The sequence below is a fragment of the Thunnus maccoyii genome, chromosome 4, assembly GCF_910596095.1.
Source record: "Thunnus maccoyii chromosome 4, fThuMac1.1, whole genome shotgun sequence".
Classification (NCBI taxonomy): Eukaryota; Metazoa; Chordata; class Actinopteri; order Scombriformes; family Scombridae; genus Thunnus; species Thunnus maccoyii.
In genome coordinates this window covers 4,849,603-4,864,291 of record NC_056536.1, presented here as the reverse complement: position 1 = coordinate 4,864,291, position 14,689 = coordinate 4,849,603, and the positions used below count along the sequence as shown (strand labels likewise).

General features: G+C 38.5%; 1 protein-coding gene across 1 annotated transcript; it reads left to right on the top strand.

The window, feature by feature from the left end:
• The first annotated feature begins 566 nt into the window (after positions 1 to 566).
• On the top strand, positions 567 to 11,397 carry LOC121896433 (protein-L-isoaspartate O-methyltransferase domain-containing protein 2). The gene is made up of 7 exons (XM_042410341.1): positions 567 to 707; positions 2,989 to 3,149; positions 3,346 to 3,496; positions 6,734 to 6,836; positions 6,920 to 7,091; positions 7,380 to 7,503; positions 8,507 to 11,397. Exons 2-7 carry the CDS (start codon positions 2,994 to 2,996, stop codon positions 9,064 to 9,066), a joined length of 1,266 nt encoding a protein of 421 aa, XP_042266275.1. The 5' UTR covers positions 567 to 707; positions 2,989 to 2,993; the 3' UTR covers positions 9,067 to 11,397.
• The last annotated feature ends 3,292 nt before the right edge of the window (positions 11,398 to 14,689 follow it).

The following is a 14,689-nucleotide window of genomic DNA, read 5'->3' as shown; positions in this document are numbered from 1 at the left end:
CATGTGTTTCTATTTCTATTTCTATTTCACAGCAGACATTTGGACTTGTCGTAGTACACAGTTGTTACTAATAACATTAACATTCTATTATCTAAGTATACCATGACAGTGTGATAGTGAGCCAGCATGTGCAATACCAGGACCCTGAAATTGAAGCAGCTAAATGAAATTCAGCCATCATTTATTTTCATTATTTACACCTGTGCTTTTCCTACTGTGACCTGTGACATGTCAAAATGTGTTCTGTGAATAAGGCCTGTAGGGATTTGACTTAGTATAGGTATAACTTTTAATTAAAGCCCATTTAAAGCTCGCTATTTAAGCTAATTAGAGCACAGACAAGCTTAGAAGTAACTGAGACAGAAATAGCTTAGTATTGGCTGAGTCACGTGGTAAAAGTAACTCAATAATGGCAGTCAAACTTGGTAAAATATTCATATTTTGTGGTCAATACCACTATTCAGTTTTGAATAACATTTTAACTATCACATTTGCCCTTTCTGTTCATGTTTAAACAGAGCTCCAGTGTCTATGCAGGCCATCCTCCTCTGGCCGTTATGCACGCATTACGTATGACGTCAGAGCGTCAGCTGGCCAAATGTTTACATCGAGCAGTGCTGTGTCTCTGACTACATCCCCCCAAACAACAAAAGGCTGAACACAAGGAAAATCGTTAAGAGAGAGAATATCAGTCGGCATTTGACCAGGTATAACGTCATCTCCATCAGTGGGAGCACAGTGAAAGCTAGCATGTGCTCCTACACCGCTAGCAGTAGTTAGCTGTTATCATTCTTGTCTCGATCTCACTTCTCTTTCAGCGAAGACAAGACTGCGGTTGTTTCTGTTTGTGTTGACCTTGCCCGTGTCTGACAGTCTGTTACAGATGTAATCATGTGTTTTTGTATTTTATACTGGGTGGTTGTTAGACCAAGAGAGCTTGAATTCTATTGTTTTGTCGAAACTGGATCACCTGATTGGCGCAAACAGCAGCCGCAAGTAGGATTTGTATGGATGTTTGCGGTGAAATGAAACCTGCTGGAGTTACAGGTCGTGGTGTGACTTTTGACTCCCGTTAAAAACCTTGTAGATAAAGGAAAGGACGTTGTAGCTAATTCATTGAATTGCAAATGAATATCGAGGCGCAGGAAGTGTGTACCCTACTAGCCTACTAAACCAAATAGTTAGTTAAAGACTTGTATTACAGCGCCCTCCTGTGGTAATCTCTGCTAAACACCCTGAAGAAGCACATCATAAAAATATTCACAGCGGCAACATCTCATAGCTGGATCCTCATCCCTGAAATTGAGTATTCATTTAAGGCAAGGGGTGCTGTTTGTTCTATATTGGCCTGACAACATCTACTTCAGCTCAGCCAAGTGGCATCAAAGACAAGAGGTGCAGTAATATTTAAATGCACATCACCCTTTGTTCTTGCCTCATGACTATGACCAGCATTTGGCAGCCCGTGCACCCTGTGATCTCTGTCCCTCCTGTCCTTTGGCATTGCTCTCTGGTGTTGTTTTTAACACGGCCCTGAATTGCATCCACAGCATTCACACCTACCATTGCATTCTGCTGCCAAAAGCTTCATTTAGGCTTAGTCATGTCAGGCTTGTGGTGCATATAGTTGAGACACAGACATTCAACTAAAAGTTGAAAGTTTCTCTGTCCTAAGAGCAGGATTTGTGATATCACAACTAGTTTTGGAGCCAATCCTGTGTGATATGGAAACATGAAGCCTCCAGTGCACATACACTGAGAATGGACTTCACAGTGAAGTAGGAGACATCATGTGTCCAGCAGTAAAACTTTTGAAATAAAAAATATTTGCATAGTCACAGATTCTGGATTTTTCAATGATGGAGAAGGAGTAGATGTAATTTTAAGGATTTTAACAAGATAATTTAACTTTTTTGTGGTAAAACCCAGTCAGACACAAATTATTATTCAAAATAGAGTATGTTATATAAAGGGGTATTTTTAACAATAACCACATCTTGGTGCTATTAAATCAGACGTACTCACAGGCTGTGATTGTTATCCAAGTTGTGCAGATTTCAAGTCAACACAAAATGACAGACCTGGTCTCGTCCCAAAGCACTTCTTCAAATAAGAAGTTTTTTCAGCTTTCCACTTTCTTTAATAATTAACACATTGCTCAAGAGATGACATACACAGTATGATTTTAAGACTGTTTTTAAAGTGCTGTGAACAGCAGTTAAATGTTGAAATGCACAGGTACAGAAGTACTAAAGTTTCTAAACAAGTGTCCCACCATCTAAAGAAACTGAAGAAATTAAATGGTAATTTAAAAAAAAAATCTAGTGAGTCTGTAATTTGTCTGTAAAGAAAAGTGAACCGTTTGATGGATAAAAGTTGACATCCAGAGTTGGTTTACTATCTTTAGCAGTGGTGGTGAAGTAAATGTAATAGTTTGCCAGAGTGAGGTTTCAGAATAGAGTTCTTTGGCAGTGTATATACAAAGGGTTAATCATGTTGTCAGCGTGAAAATGTCATCAGGTTAAGTCACTTGTGAGATTTTATTATAGCATGTAATGTTGGCTGAGCAAATGGAGTAAAATGAGCTTGAGAGATGTAAGAAATGCAGTCTTCATTTAGTTCTGAACACCATGAAATACTTATAATACTGTATGTATGGTACTGGTTGTCATTTCTGTACAGTTTATTCATTATCAGTGTTTTCATTAGTGCAAAGTAACAGAAAGTACAACTGAGGCTAATGGGAATGTCATTAATTTTTAATGGATGTGCTCATAAACAGTTTGTATTGGACAAACTGAAATTTTGACCTCCTGTCATTAAGATTCATCCTCTTGGGACCATGAATGTCTGCACAAAGTTAAATAGTAATCCATCCTGTGGTTGTAGAAAAAAAATGCAACCTGATGGTATCTAATGTTTAGAGGTTAATTAGCTTCACACAAAGTGCTTTGTCATAGTAAACCACCTGTTTCCTTTTGTCTTCAGTCAACATGGGGGGAGCTGTGAGTGCTGGTGAGGACAATGACGACTTGATTGACAACCTGAAGGAGGCTTATTACATTCGCTCAGACCTGGTGGAGCAGGCTTTTCGAGCTATCGATCGTGCTGACTATTACCTAGATGAATACCGGGATAACGCCTACAAGGTGAGCAAAATGAAAGTCTGTCAAGTCACCCAGACAGGGTCCAAAGAGATGTACAGCAGACATGATTATGTTTTGAAGTGAAATAATAGCTAATGATGTTGAATATTTCTTTTGTTATTAGTCACTGCATAATCACCATGTTTTTAAGAGTTTGATAAGCTGAAAGATGTTGGGGTATATGAAATGTTATTGTCAGGACTTGGCTTGGCGGCATGGAAACATCCATCTGTCTGCTCCGTGTATCTACTCCGAGGTGATGGAGGCTTTGGATCTCCACCCTGGTCTCTCATTCCTTAACCTTGGCAGTGGGACTGGCTACCTCAGCACCATGGTTGGCCTCATATTGGGTAGGTGGTTCCCTGCAATAATCCAGCATGTCTTTACTTTAAAGGACAGGTTCACAATTTTTCAAGTCTGTCTTAAAACAACAGTCAGGTGCCCAAATGAACATTGAAATAGGTTATTCTTACTGTAATCACTCCTCATGTTCATACTGATTATTCTGATCCTTTCATAAAGCACTTACAGTGTAAGTGATGGGACCAAAATCCACAAGCCTCCTTCTGTGCAAAAATGTATTTAAAAGTTATCTGAAGCTAATATGAATCTTCAGTCATCCAAATTAGTCAGATCAAGTAGATATCTTTCAACGTTACAGTCTTTTTTAGTGCCAACGTACCTCTTTTTGTTCCTATACTTCCACTGCAGCTCAACAGGGAAACACTGTCCTAGGAAACACAAAGAGGGAATTAGATGCTAAAAACACTGTAAATGTGGCAGATATCAACTTGATATGACTAACTCAGACTGCATATAAGCTTCAGATAAACTTTTATATGCATTTTGCACAAAATGACTGTGTGATACACTGTGGATTTTGGCCCCCATCACCTACATTGGAAGCACATTTGAAGGGATCTTTTAATAGCCAGTATGAACAGGAGGAATTACAGTGAGGAAGACCTCTTTTAATGTCCATATGGGTACCTGACTGTTGTTTTAAGATAGACTTGAAAAATTGTGAACCTATCCCTCAACTCTGACAATTGTGATCTTGTTCTGGTATCAAAGTGTAAACATATAGCATGAAGGTTACAGGTACATGCTAGAGCTAGACTGATGAATCAGTTGGTGAGATATATTGACCAATATTAGCCTTTTGCACTATATCTGTTTCAGTGCATATGTTGGCCGATAATTAACATGAAATGTCAGAACAGAAATTATATGTTTTTGGTCTTGTGAAATGGCCTGCTCAAGACATATCTTTAAAAAAACTCAAACTGTTGTGAGTGTTATGCGTTAATGTAAAAAGATGAATATTGACCAATATATTGTTTTCTGAATTTTGTAACTCACAAATATTGATATTGTTGTCAGAGTCAAAAATCCAATATCTGTCAGGCATGCTTGTTAAAAGAGTTGAAAGATGATTCACAGTTTTTGAAGTGTCCATCAGCAATGTACTAATCCTTGAATTGTTCCAACGAAGCAATTCTGTGGCACTGATGGCTATTGTGGTACTCAAAACTGCTCAATTAGACTATTGCTGTGAAAAACAACTTGCTCTGTCAACTTGCCTGGATACATAATGCTTTTTTTAAGAGAAAAAAGTAAGGTTGGAGTTGCATTCAAACATTTATAGTCCTAATACAGTTGATTTTCCAATGGCAATATGACTGTTGCCAATAATGAAGTTAAGCCTGCAAGCCAGTTCATGCAGTGAACTCGAGTTTGCTGCTTCACTCACATGGCATCCTCCTCTCATGGCAACATAGAGCAACACACATGTCAGTGCTCTGTTCACTCCTTTGCTGCCTGCTGTCTGCTGCCACACCTGAAAGCTAGGTGTCATCTGCTGCTACTGCTGCTGCTCATATATCATTTCAAAACCCCCACCTCCACCTCAGTGTCCACCTGTAGGCTCTGAGTCTACCTAGGGGGAAGTTAGTATCATCATTCCCTACTCCCTGCTGTGCTGAGCTTAGTGTTTCCTTGTTGGGAGTGACAGGTCAGAGCCTAGATGCTAAATATCAACACTGTACACGGTCCGCAGTCACAGAATAATCCAATAATCCGCTAGTCGCTCGACAGAAAATAAACCGTAAACTATTTTGATTATTGATTAATCCTTTTGAGCTATTTTTTAAAGAAAGAAAATTCCAAATTCTCTGATTTCAGGTTCTCAAATGTGAATATTTTCTGGTTTCTTTAGTCCTCTATGATAGTAAGAAAAATATCTTTGAGTTGTGGACTGTTGGTCGAGACAAAAGAAGACATTTGTGGACGTCATCTTGGGCTTTGAGAAACAGTGATTGATATTTTTCACAATTTTCTGACATTTTATGGACCAAACGTCTAAGTGATTAATTGAGAAAATACTCTACAGATTAATCAATAATCAAAGTTATCGTTAGTTGCAGCCCTAATCAGTTGTTTTCATTATTATTATTATAATACAGTGACATTCCAAACAATTGCAATCTTCATGTGTATTTGTGTAGAAATGACAAAGGCAGAGAAAACAGCAGTAACTATATGAATAGGTAAGTAATCAAAGATTTATTCATTCAACCCTCTGGTTACCATGTACTTCACAGTAAAATCAATGAGCATCAAATATTAAACAGGCTTCATAGTAACAAACTCAAGAACAACAAAACAGAATTCACAAAACAGTAATAACATTTTTAAAAAGTAAAATGTCAGTAAAGGAAAGAGAAGTGAGGCAATACATTTTTTTTTTCAGTTGACTTGGAAGGTTTTTCAAAGTCAAGGGGAAAAGACCGCACATGCCTGGTCTCAGCTGAGCTCTGGGAACCAATGGACTCTGGATAACTGACCTGCGAGAGTTACTATAGTTACTACATGGACACAAAAATTCAGAAATATACCCAAGGGATTCACAATTTAGAGCCTGAGAGGTAATAACTAAAATTTTATATTGAATTCTAAACTCCACTGGCAGAGCAGCTGTCACTGGAGTAATGTGCTGCCTGCGTGTTGTGTTTCTTAGAAAACGGGCTGCAATATTTTGAACCATCTGCAGATAGCCACAGCTCTTTGGCTGAGGCAAGAGCTGAATGAGTGAAGACACAAAAGCATGGAATCATTTAATTATTTTTACAATTCAATTGCACAAGTTTCTTAATTATCAGTGTAGAAAACACAGGTGTTGAGTCCCAAAAAACTGTAGGTGATTTCATGACACCCTTGTGCCTGAAGAGCCAATTTAGGATAAAAACATTGTACATTTTCTAAACTTAATTAAAAAAAAGGCAGCATTTCGCTGTATTGTGAATCATTGAGAAGCAGAAATTAATACATTTTCTTAATATTAATAATAAGTCAAATGTGACACCTATATTCTCAGTACATGGCTATTCATTACTACAACACTTTATAAAAATTGAAATATGTGTATTAAATTCTCACTGGCCTGTAACAATACAGGTTGTGTTTCTAATATGAGAATAATCACACACAACATTTGTAGTTGGGCATAATGCCCTATGGCATCACAAACAGTTTTGTGTCCATGTAAATGTGGTTAATTGAAAACAATGGTATGCTAACTGTTCCAGGACCATTTGGGGTGAATCATGGGATAGAGTTACACACAGATGTTATCGAGTACGCCTACCAGAAGCTCGACACCTTCATCAAAACCAGCGACAGCTTTGATAAGTAGGTATCCAAATGTGTCAGTGATGTTTTCTAGTTTTCCACATGTCTACAGTGTTTTCCATTGCTCTTGTGTCTCTCTTCAGATTTGAATTCTGTGAGCCATCCTTTGTTGTGGGCAACTGCCTGGAGATTCCTCCAGAGAGCCGTCAGTATGATAGGGTGTACTGTGGGGCCGGGGTGCAGAAGGACCATGAGGATTACATGAAGAACCTGCTCAAGCTGGGGGGCATCCTTGTGATGCCTCTTGAGGAAAAAGTTGGTGTTTTGCTTGAGAAAATCTGCCACCGTCTTCTCCATCTGTATTTTTGTTTTTATTGATTGTAATGTTGATATATCATTGGCTTTGGTTTTTTGTATTATGTGCACAGCACCTTGCAACTTTCAAAATTCAAAATATCATCTAATCTTGAATATCTTCATTTGAAACAATTCTTGTGGGATGAATGGACTTATTGTACCACAATCATCAGGATGCACCAGTACACACACACAAAGTACAAGCACAAGAGCACTTTTAAATTCTTCCTGCTGTATTTTCCACAGTTGACCAAGATCACCCGTACAGGGCTGAACAGCTGGGAGACCAAAAAGATCATCTCTGTGTCCTTCGCTCCTCTGGTGCTGCCTAAACACAGCACAAATGGCAAACCCAAGACTGCCCCGCTGCGTGAGTCTCATTTCAACCTTTTTAAAATCAAAAATACAAAAAAAACATATGTAATCTGTGTCTAAAGCCCCATTCAGGTGGGATTAACATTACAGGGGGAGGTAGGGAATGAAATACTCACTGTGCTTGGTAATTGAACTCATCATTTCGGACATCATGGGGAAATAACAGGATATGGTCTGTAATAGACATGACATCTGTAACAGACATGGACATTGAGGCAAAGATACTGCGTGAGGTGAATGTCATGATATCATTATCTCCCATGTCAATAAACCTCCATAAATCCATTTAGAAATCATAGAGAATAGAAGCTTCAGAACTTGCCTGAGAATCATCACATTTTTAATTTTTTTTCAGTATGAAAGTATTCCAGTGATAGTTGTCTGTACATCCATGGCTACACAGGAGCTGCTAATAGCTAACTCAGCGTACGTTTAATGGCGTCTATTTGCCAAAATGTAAACAAATATCTAAAAACTGGGCTCATTAAAGAATAGCAGTATCTACCTGTAGCTGACATCACAACTGCCCAGTTGATGAGCTTTCATGGGGTCTTGTTTTTGCCAGTGGTCATATTGGTTCCCAAAATAGGCCCATATGTTGGTATGTTGTTGCATGTTTCCATCTATCAGATTAGCAAAAACATTTTTGACTTAATTTTCACACAAAAGTTAAATTTCACTGAGTTTAAAAAATGTAGAAGGACAAGCAACTTGAAAAAACCTCAGACATCCATTTTAAAATGCAAGGACATCACTCTGGACAGGATTTAAATCCAGTGAGTTCACTGAAATACAGTGGGTAATTGCAGCTGTAATTATTACTGGGGTGTGGGTGAAAAATTACCCACTAAGCTGCATTAAAATCACTGACCAGGGCAGGTAATGATAACATCACCCACCTCCACCTCCACAATTGTTGAGTTTTGTTGTCTTCCTCCCATGTTTTGTACTAATATTTTCCTCTCTGCTCTGTTGTGTTGTGGTTTTCAATTTTGCAGCAAAGTATGAGGTACGGACATTACAGGAACTGGCTCGTATCTGTATCCGCCACACCCTCAGGGTGACCACAGATGGAGGAGACAGCCTATCACGTGGCAGGGGTTCCTCTTTCAGTGTGGGCAGAGGTCTGGCAGTGGCTGGGCTCCATAAGTATGGCCCTCGCTTCAAACGTCGGCGCGTCCACCGGCGCCATTGCAATGCCCTTGTCCTGGCCACCCGTCAAGTGGTGGCCAGCAGCGGTATTGGCCCCACTCCCCTGGACAACAACAACAATCAGGGAGGGAGAGCAGAGGATGAGGAGGAGGCAGGAGAGAGGGAGGTGAGGCGGCAGATGAGGGGGAGCAGGAAGGTGGGGAGAGGAGCAGGAGGGGTGGTGGAAGAAGAGGAGATGATGGAAGAAGATGATGAAGAGGAGGAGCAGGAGGAGGAGGAGGAGGAGAAGGAGACCGGGGAGCTGCTCCGACCCCAGCCAGCCGTGAATGTCCTGAGAGAGAGGATACTGGGCCTGCCACTGCCTGAGCCTCTGAAGATGTACCTGCTGTACTACAGGGAGAAATGAGCTGGCTGGATTGATAGCCAGGTCCAGAGTCAACAACCCAGCAGAGGCTGCGGCCTATGTTACAACCCCACCACCACCTGTACAAGGCAGAACAACATGCCACCCACCTTACTCCACGGCTCCACTATGGGTCTCTTTCTCTCGCTCTCTCACCTGTCCTCATCCTCTCTCTCTCCAACTTCCTCTTTTTGCTCTGCCTCCCACTGTTCTTTACGTGATTAATTTCCTGGAACTGTAAGGAGTCAGTTCAATTTGTCCAGTTTAGGGGGGAGGGAGGGTTTCACTATGCTGAGAACAGAAACAATTCACTCCAATGTTTCAGACAACCAAACAGTCACTGATGTAAATTTTATGTCTCCTTTGAGGTGAAAAGAAATATAAATTGATACATAATATATACTCAGTTTTCTCTACAGCTCTGTATAACTAACATGCAAATCTAGCTTAACAGTGTACACTTATAGTATTTAAGCTTGCAAAAGGCAATTTAATGGTGCTGAGAAAGAGCACCATCATTGTTTAGTCTACAACAGCAGACTAGACATGGCAACAGAGTTCAAACACTGTAGCAACAAGCAGAAAGAGTAGCTTCAGCAGAGCAGCGACCAGAAAGCAGCAGGCTTCCTCAGCTCTCTTACATCCACTAATTACAATTGTTCCCCAGGTTACAGAGTATAAGTTACTGGATAAGTGTGGAAGCTGCTATGCCCACAGAAGGGTGTGTGTGTGTGGGTGTGGGTGTGTGTGTGTGTGTGTGTGTGTGTGTGTGTGTGTGTGTGTGTGTGTGTGTGTTTAATATCACATAATGGGGATGGTGCTGTTTTAGGAAGGAAGTTGTAGTCTGCTTATTGCTCAACTTTGTGAGTGAAGCGCGCAATGATGTGAGAAGCATATTTTCTCTTTCACTGTATCATATTTAATGATACTGCAGCTACCTGTACAGCTAGTGACCAAGATGGTGTCCTGTTTTGTGATTATTTCCATTGATTTCCAAAATCAAATGGGAGCTTTGCCTCAAGTCCCCAGTACATTAGATAATTTAACTTACATGCTTTTCCAAGGAGTTGACCAAGGTTTGGTCATAATTTCAAGTGTTTTTAGGCAACTCGTTGATTTAACAAAAAAGCTGAGTTTTCCCTTTTTCTATGCACATGTGTCATTACATGAGTTGTCTCCTGACTTTGTCATATGGAGATGAAACTGACCCTGAATCCTTACATGTGTATCCAAAGGGTGGTTTCACTGTTTTTCTCTATATCCAATAGTAATCTCTTAACCAAAACAGAAAGACCATAAAAAAATCACATACTTACTAATATTCCAATTTACAGAAATAAACCAGCATGATAAAAACAATAACTATTTCTGATGATTGACAGTGTGCAGGTTTTCTCTCACCGTGCTCTCATCTTTGTTTTTGTGTTTTTTTTTTTGTTGTTGTAACATTTTGATTCTTGAATTTTATGAGACTTGAAGTGTTGTGTACATATGAATTTGTTGTTTGAATGGAAAAAAAAGAAAAGAAAAAAAAAAACAAAGATGCTTTATCAAGTGTCTTACATCTGACATTTTTTTCTGTTGTAGTTTCCAGTTAGATGGAGCTTTATTCCTTTTTACTTCTTGCTTTTGTACCAAACTTTCTGCTCTGCTCCCCTTTGTGCCAAACTTAAGTTGCATGGACGAGATTCTTTAGAGGAAACAGCAGATCAACAGCAAGTCACTCATTTGAAGAAAAAAAGCTGACAATTGATGTTTTATCATTACAAAAACTACTACCACTGAAATGACACTTCTGGTTGTTAATATATTTTTTTTATCATGTCTTAGATTCTTCTCATTTTAAAGGTTATATTTGCAGAGATTCTCTGATGAATAGCAAAGTGATCTTTGCTCAAGGCAACATGGAAGCACCCTTCATGAGGTCATTGGAGAAATAACGGATGTGATCACAACATGAGGAGGAATTTGAATATGTGCAGGTTTGAATGGGAGGATTGTGTCCAAAAAGCAGGTCCTTATCTGGCCAGGAGATTCACTTCCCTTCTGATTTCTGCTGACTGTAACATCATGCTTCACTGTTTGGCTGTTCCACCATTTCTACTGCTGCTGGATCTACCTTTTGAGTACTGTATGTAGACCATTCCTTTATCTGACATGAGTACCATCCATGTTTGGTTGTTGTGCAGTTGTGATTCTCTGCTGAATGTATCTGATCATGATGGGTTTTTTTTTTTTGCACTTAATATCAAGTTTTGGGGAGAATGACTTGCTTGTTTTTAAAATTGAGCTGTATTATGACTGCTGTTAATAAAGTCTGTTATACAAAAGAAAGTCCAGCTGTAAATGAGGGAAGTGTTGTTTTCGATTAGCTGAATACTAATGCCTTTTGTGTTTGAAATTTCCAAAGTAATCATGACTTATAAATCCAGGAAAAGACTTTTTAACCCTTTAATCGTATCACCTAGTGAAAAGCAAATCATTTTTTTAAACTATTATTAAAATACCAACTCTACCAGATGGTTGACATTTATCAACATAAACATCTTTTTTCAATTATCTACATAGATATGTAGCTATTAAAGTAAAATAAAATACATTTTTAAATCGCACATCTCTTTTTATGGACAAGAGCAATGTCTAACACCTGAGAATAAAACAATGTAACATTTCCTTGTGGTACTCTACAAAGCATTGCCAACTTACATTCAAACAGAAGCCTACAACTCTTATAATGCCAAAATTAGCAGTTTCATTCTGGATTCACATAATTAGGGACTGTATTTTAATGTAAAATATCTACAAAATGTTGGAAAATTCATACTGGCATAGTATATTATGAATAAACATTAGATTTATCATGTTGACATTTTATAATCATAAAAACCTGTATTTGATGGTAATATTCAGTTTTGTCACAAATTGTTGTCAATGCTTCTTTTACCACGAATGGACATTTCAACGGTTAGAAAATTATCAAAAAATACGACCATGTCTTTTTTGGGGGGTTTAGATTATTCTTTTCATTAAGTCCTCTGAAACAAAACAAACAAAAATTACCTTCAAAAATTCCACCAAAAACAGGCAACATACCATGAGTAAATTCTCTGCCATTAAAGCCCTCGAGAACCTGGCTTCCAATATTGAGTATTCCTCATTACATTAAATATTCATGACTGTATAAGCAACTAACAAATAATCAGAAAAATCTGATTCAAACATTGCTAAATCTTGACTGGAACCTTAAAGTGTGTGACATAATCTTTTTCTAAATGAGCCCCACCCACATGCTGAGAATACAGAGGAATAAAGAACTACAAAAATCTCTTAAGGTAAATAACAAAAACTGTTCTAACCAGAAAATAGTCTGTTTCCAGGTGTTTGGGAGTACTACTGCATAGGTGAAAAAAGAAGTATAAAGCCTTTTGGTTCTTCAGAGGGAGCTTTGTGAAATCTGATAAATTACCTCAAGTGATGTCACTTGAGTCAATGTGGGTTAGGGCTAGAGACTACAAGTTTGAAAATTTAAAAAATCTGGAGATGTGGAGTCAGAAAGTGAGGTTACCAAACCTCTATAGCCCACTCTTCATGCATGCTGGAGGCTGGCAGCTCCAGGCTACATAAGCTGCTACAAGCATAACACCTGAATCTGCACAGTTGAGTGAATTGGAGTTGCATTGTGGGTGATGTAGGTACCCGGTTTGGACAAGGAAGACAAATGCGTAGAATAAAAAAAAGATATCTCTGGTTCTGCTACATGGATTTTTAACCTTTTTTTTTTTTAAAAAAAACAAAACAAAAAAAAACTGCCCATTGTGAGCCTGACAGTGTTTTAGAAGTGCAATTCTAAATCTTTTTAATGTCCTGCAAGATGTTGGCATCACAGACTGGTTATGATGGTGTTATACATCATCAAATACCCTCCTTAAATAACCCCAAAAGAGACAGGACACACTACCACTGTGTAATCAGTAAATTGTCTTTAATAATCAAAAAAAATTTAACAAGTAAAAGACATAGCCAGCCACAGACAGAGGTGCACTAGCATAATCATCGTTTGGCTATGAAAACAAATCCAGCACATAAAGGTTGGTCATTAAAGTCTTAGATATGAGTTTGGATCCAGTGATGAAGCTATGGGATACAGATGCAAAGATATTCAATTAAATTAAGACATTCACAATTTGCTCTCCAAATTCCTATGACTGATGAATACTCAAACAACCAAAAGTATTACTCAAGCATGCTAAAAATCATGCGACAGGTATACAGCATTGCAATGTTAGTTACAACAATCAGGCCTTATTCTAAAGATTATGTTTGTGTTTGTGACATTAAAATGTACATTGAACATGTAAATACTCAACTGTAGCGTTAATCAATCTCATATTTCTTTCTATCTCCACCTTTCAAAAATCAATGCCACGCAACAGTTGAGCTTTCATCTTCCAAATACAGAACTTAAAGACTAGAGACTTTAAGTGTAAACAAACAAGAAAATAACCTGTATGTTGCTGAATACAAAAGAAACATGTTACATGAAATAAAATTTCAACATTAAATTACAAAGCTCAAAAAATAAAACAATAATCTATTTTTAAAGATAAACAGAATAGAAAATTATATCTACATCTGTATATAAAAATGAAAGATTATAATAAATTAATTTTTTTCAATATGGAAACCCATTTTCGTTTTTTTCTTTTGGGTTTTTTTTGTTTGTTTGTTTTTTACATCTGCAAAAGTGACTGAGGATTGCCTATCAACAAGTCTATGTTCACTGTTACATATCTAAATTCATAAGGTATGCAGGCTTGGGTCAAACAGCAAGTGAGATCCCTTTAGTTAGACTACTTTAATGGTCTCTTTTTGGGGATACAGGCATGATTAAACAGACATCATCAACTGCACACAACAAGTATTGAAGAGGATTTCATTTACCATTTGAGCCAGGCTTGTTGAAATGTCACAGTGGGTTGTAAAACCCCTACACAGAAGCAGCGAGTGGACAGCACACCCCTCACAGTTAGAGTATGGGGAACAGAGAGCAGCAGAGAGGAAGGCTGAACTAGGGAGGTTAAAACTGCATATTATTCATCTGTAGGCATACAAATGGAATGGTTTGTGTATTTTGATCCATTCAAGTTCATTGTGTTTCAACTGCATTTTGTGGAACCACCGCAGTACTGTCAAGAACTCAGCACTCCCCTGGGGTTTTAGTGTTCTGTTATACCAATCAGTTCATTCCAAGGTCCACACTGACCAATAAAAAGGTTGATAAGGTAAAGTAAAACAGAAGGCAGAAGGACACTGCCCTTTGCCTGCTTTCCCTTCCTGTGGCTCTCACCTACACTTACAGGCAGTTGAATGCTGTGCCCAAATGCTCTACCTCTTCGTCTAATGAGTGAACTCCATTCTGACAGGAATGCCAGGATCATGCTTTAAAACAACTCCCTGCTGCTGGAATGAATGAGTAGATGAAGTGATGAAAAAATACTGGTTGAGAGGAATATGTGTGTGCACTCCAAACGAAGGAGCAGAGATTAAGGACACAGGTTAAGGCACCTTGGAACCCTGATGAATCTGAGGCACATACCAGGATAGTAACTTTGGAGTGACCCAGGGT

Excerpts from the sequence above, each read along its gene's own strand:
- LOC121896433 (XM_042410341.1), top strand. The coding sequence starts at position 2,994 with ATGGGGGGAGCTGTGAGTGCTGGTGAGGACAATGACGACTTGATTGAC. Across the intron at positions 3,150-3,345 it reads ACCGGGATAACGCCTACAAG|GACTTGGCTTGGCGGCATGG; the intron begins GTGAGCAAAATG and ends TGTTATTGTCAG. Across the intron at positions 7,504-8,506 it reads ACCCAAGACTGCCCCGCTGC|CAAAGTATGAGGTACGGACA; the intron begins GTGAGTCTCATT and ends TCAATTTTGCAG.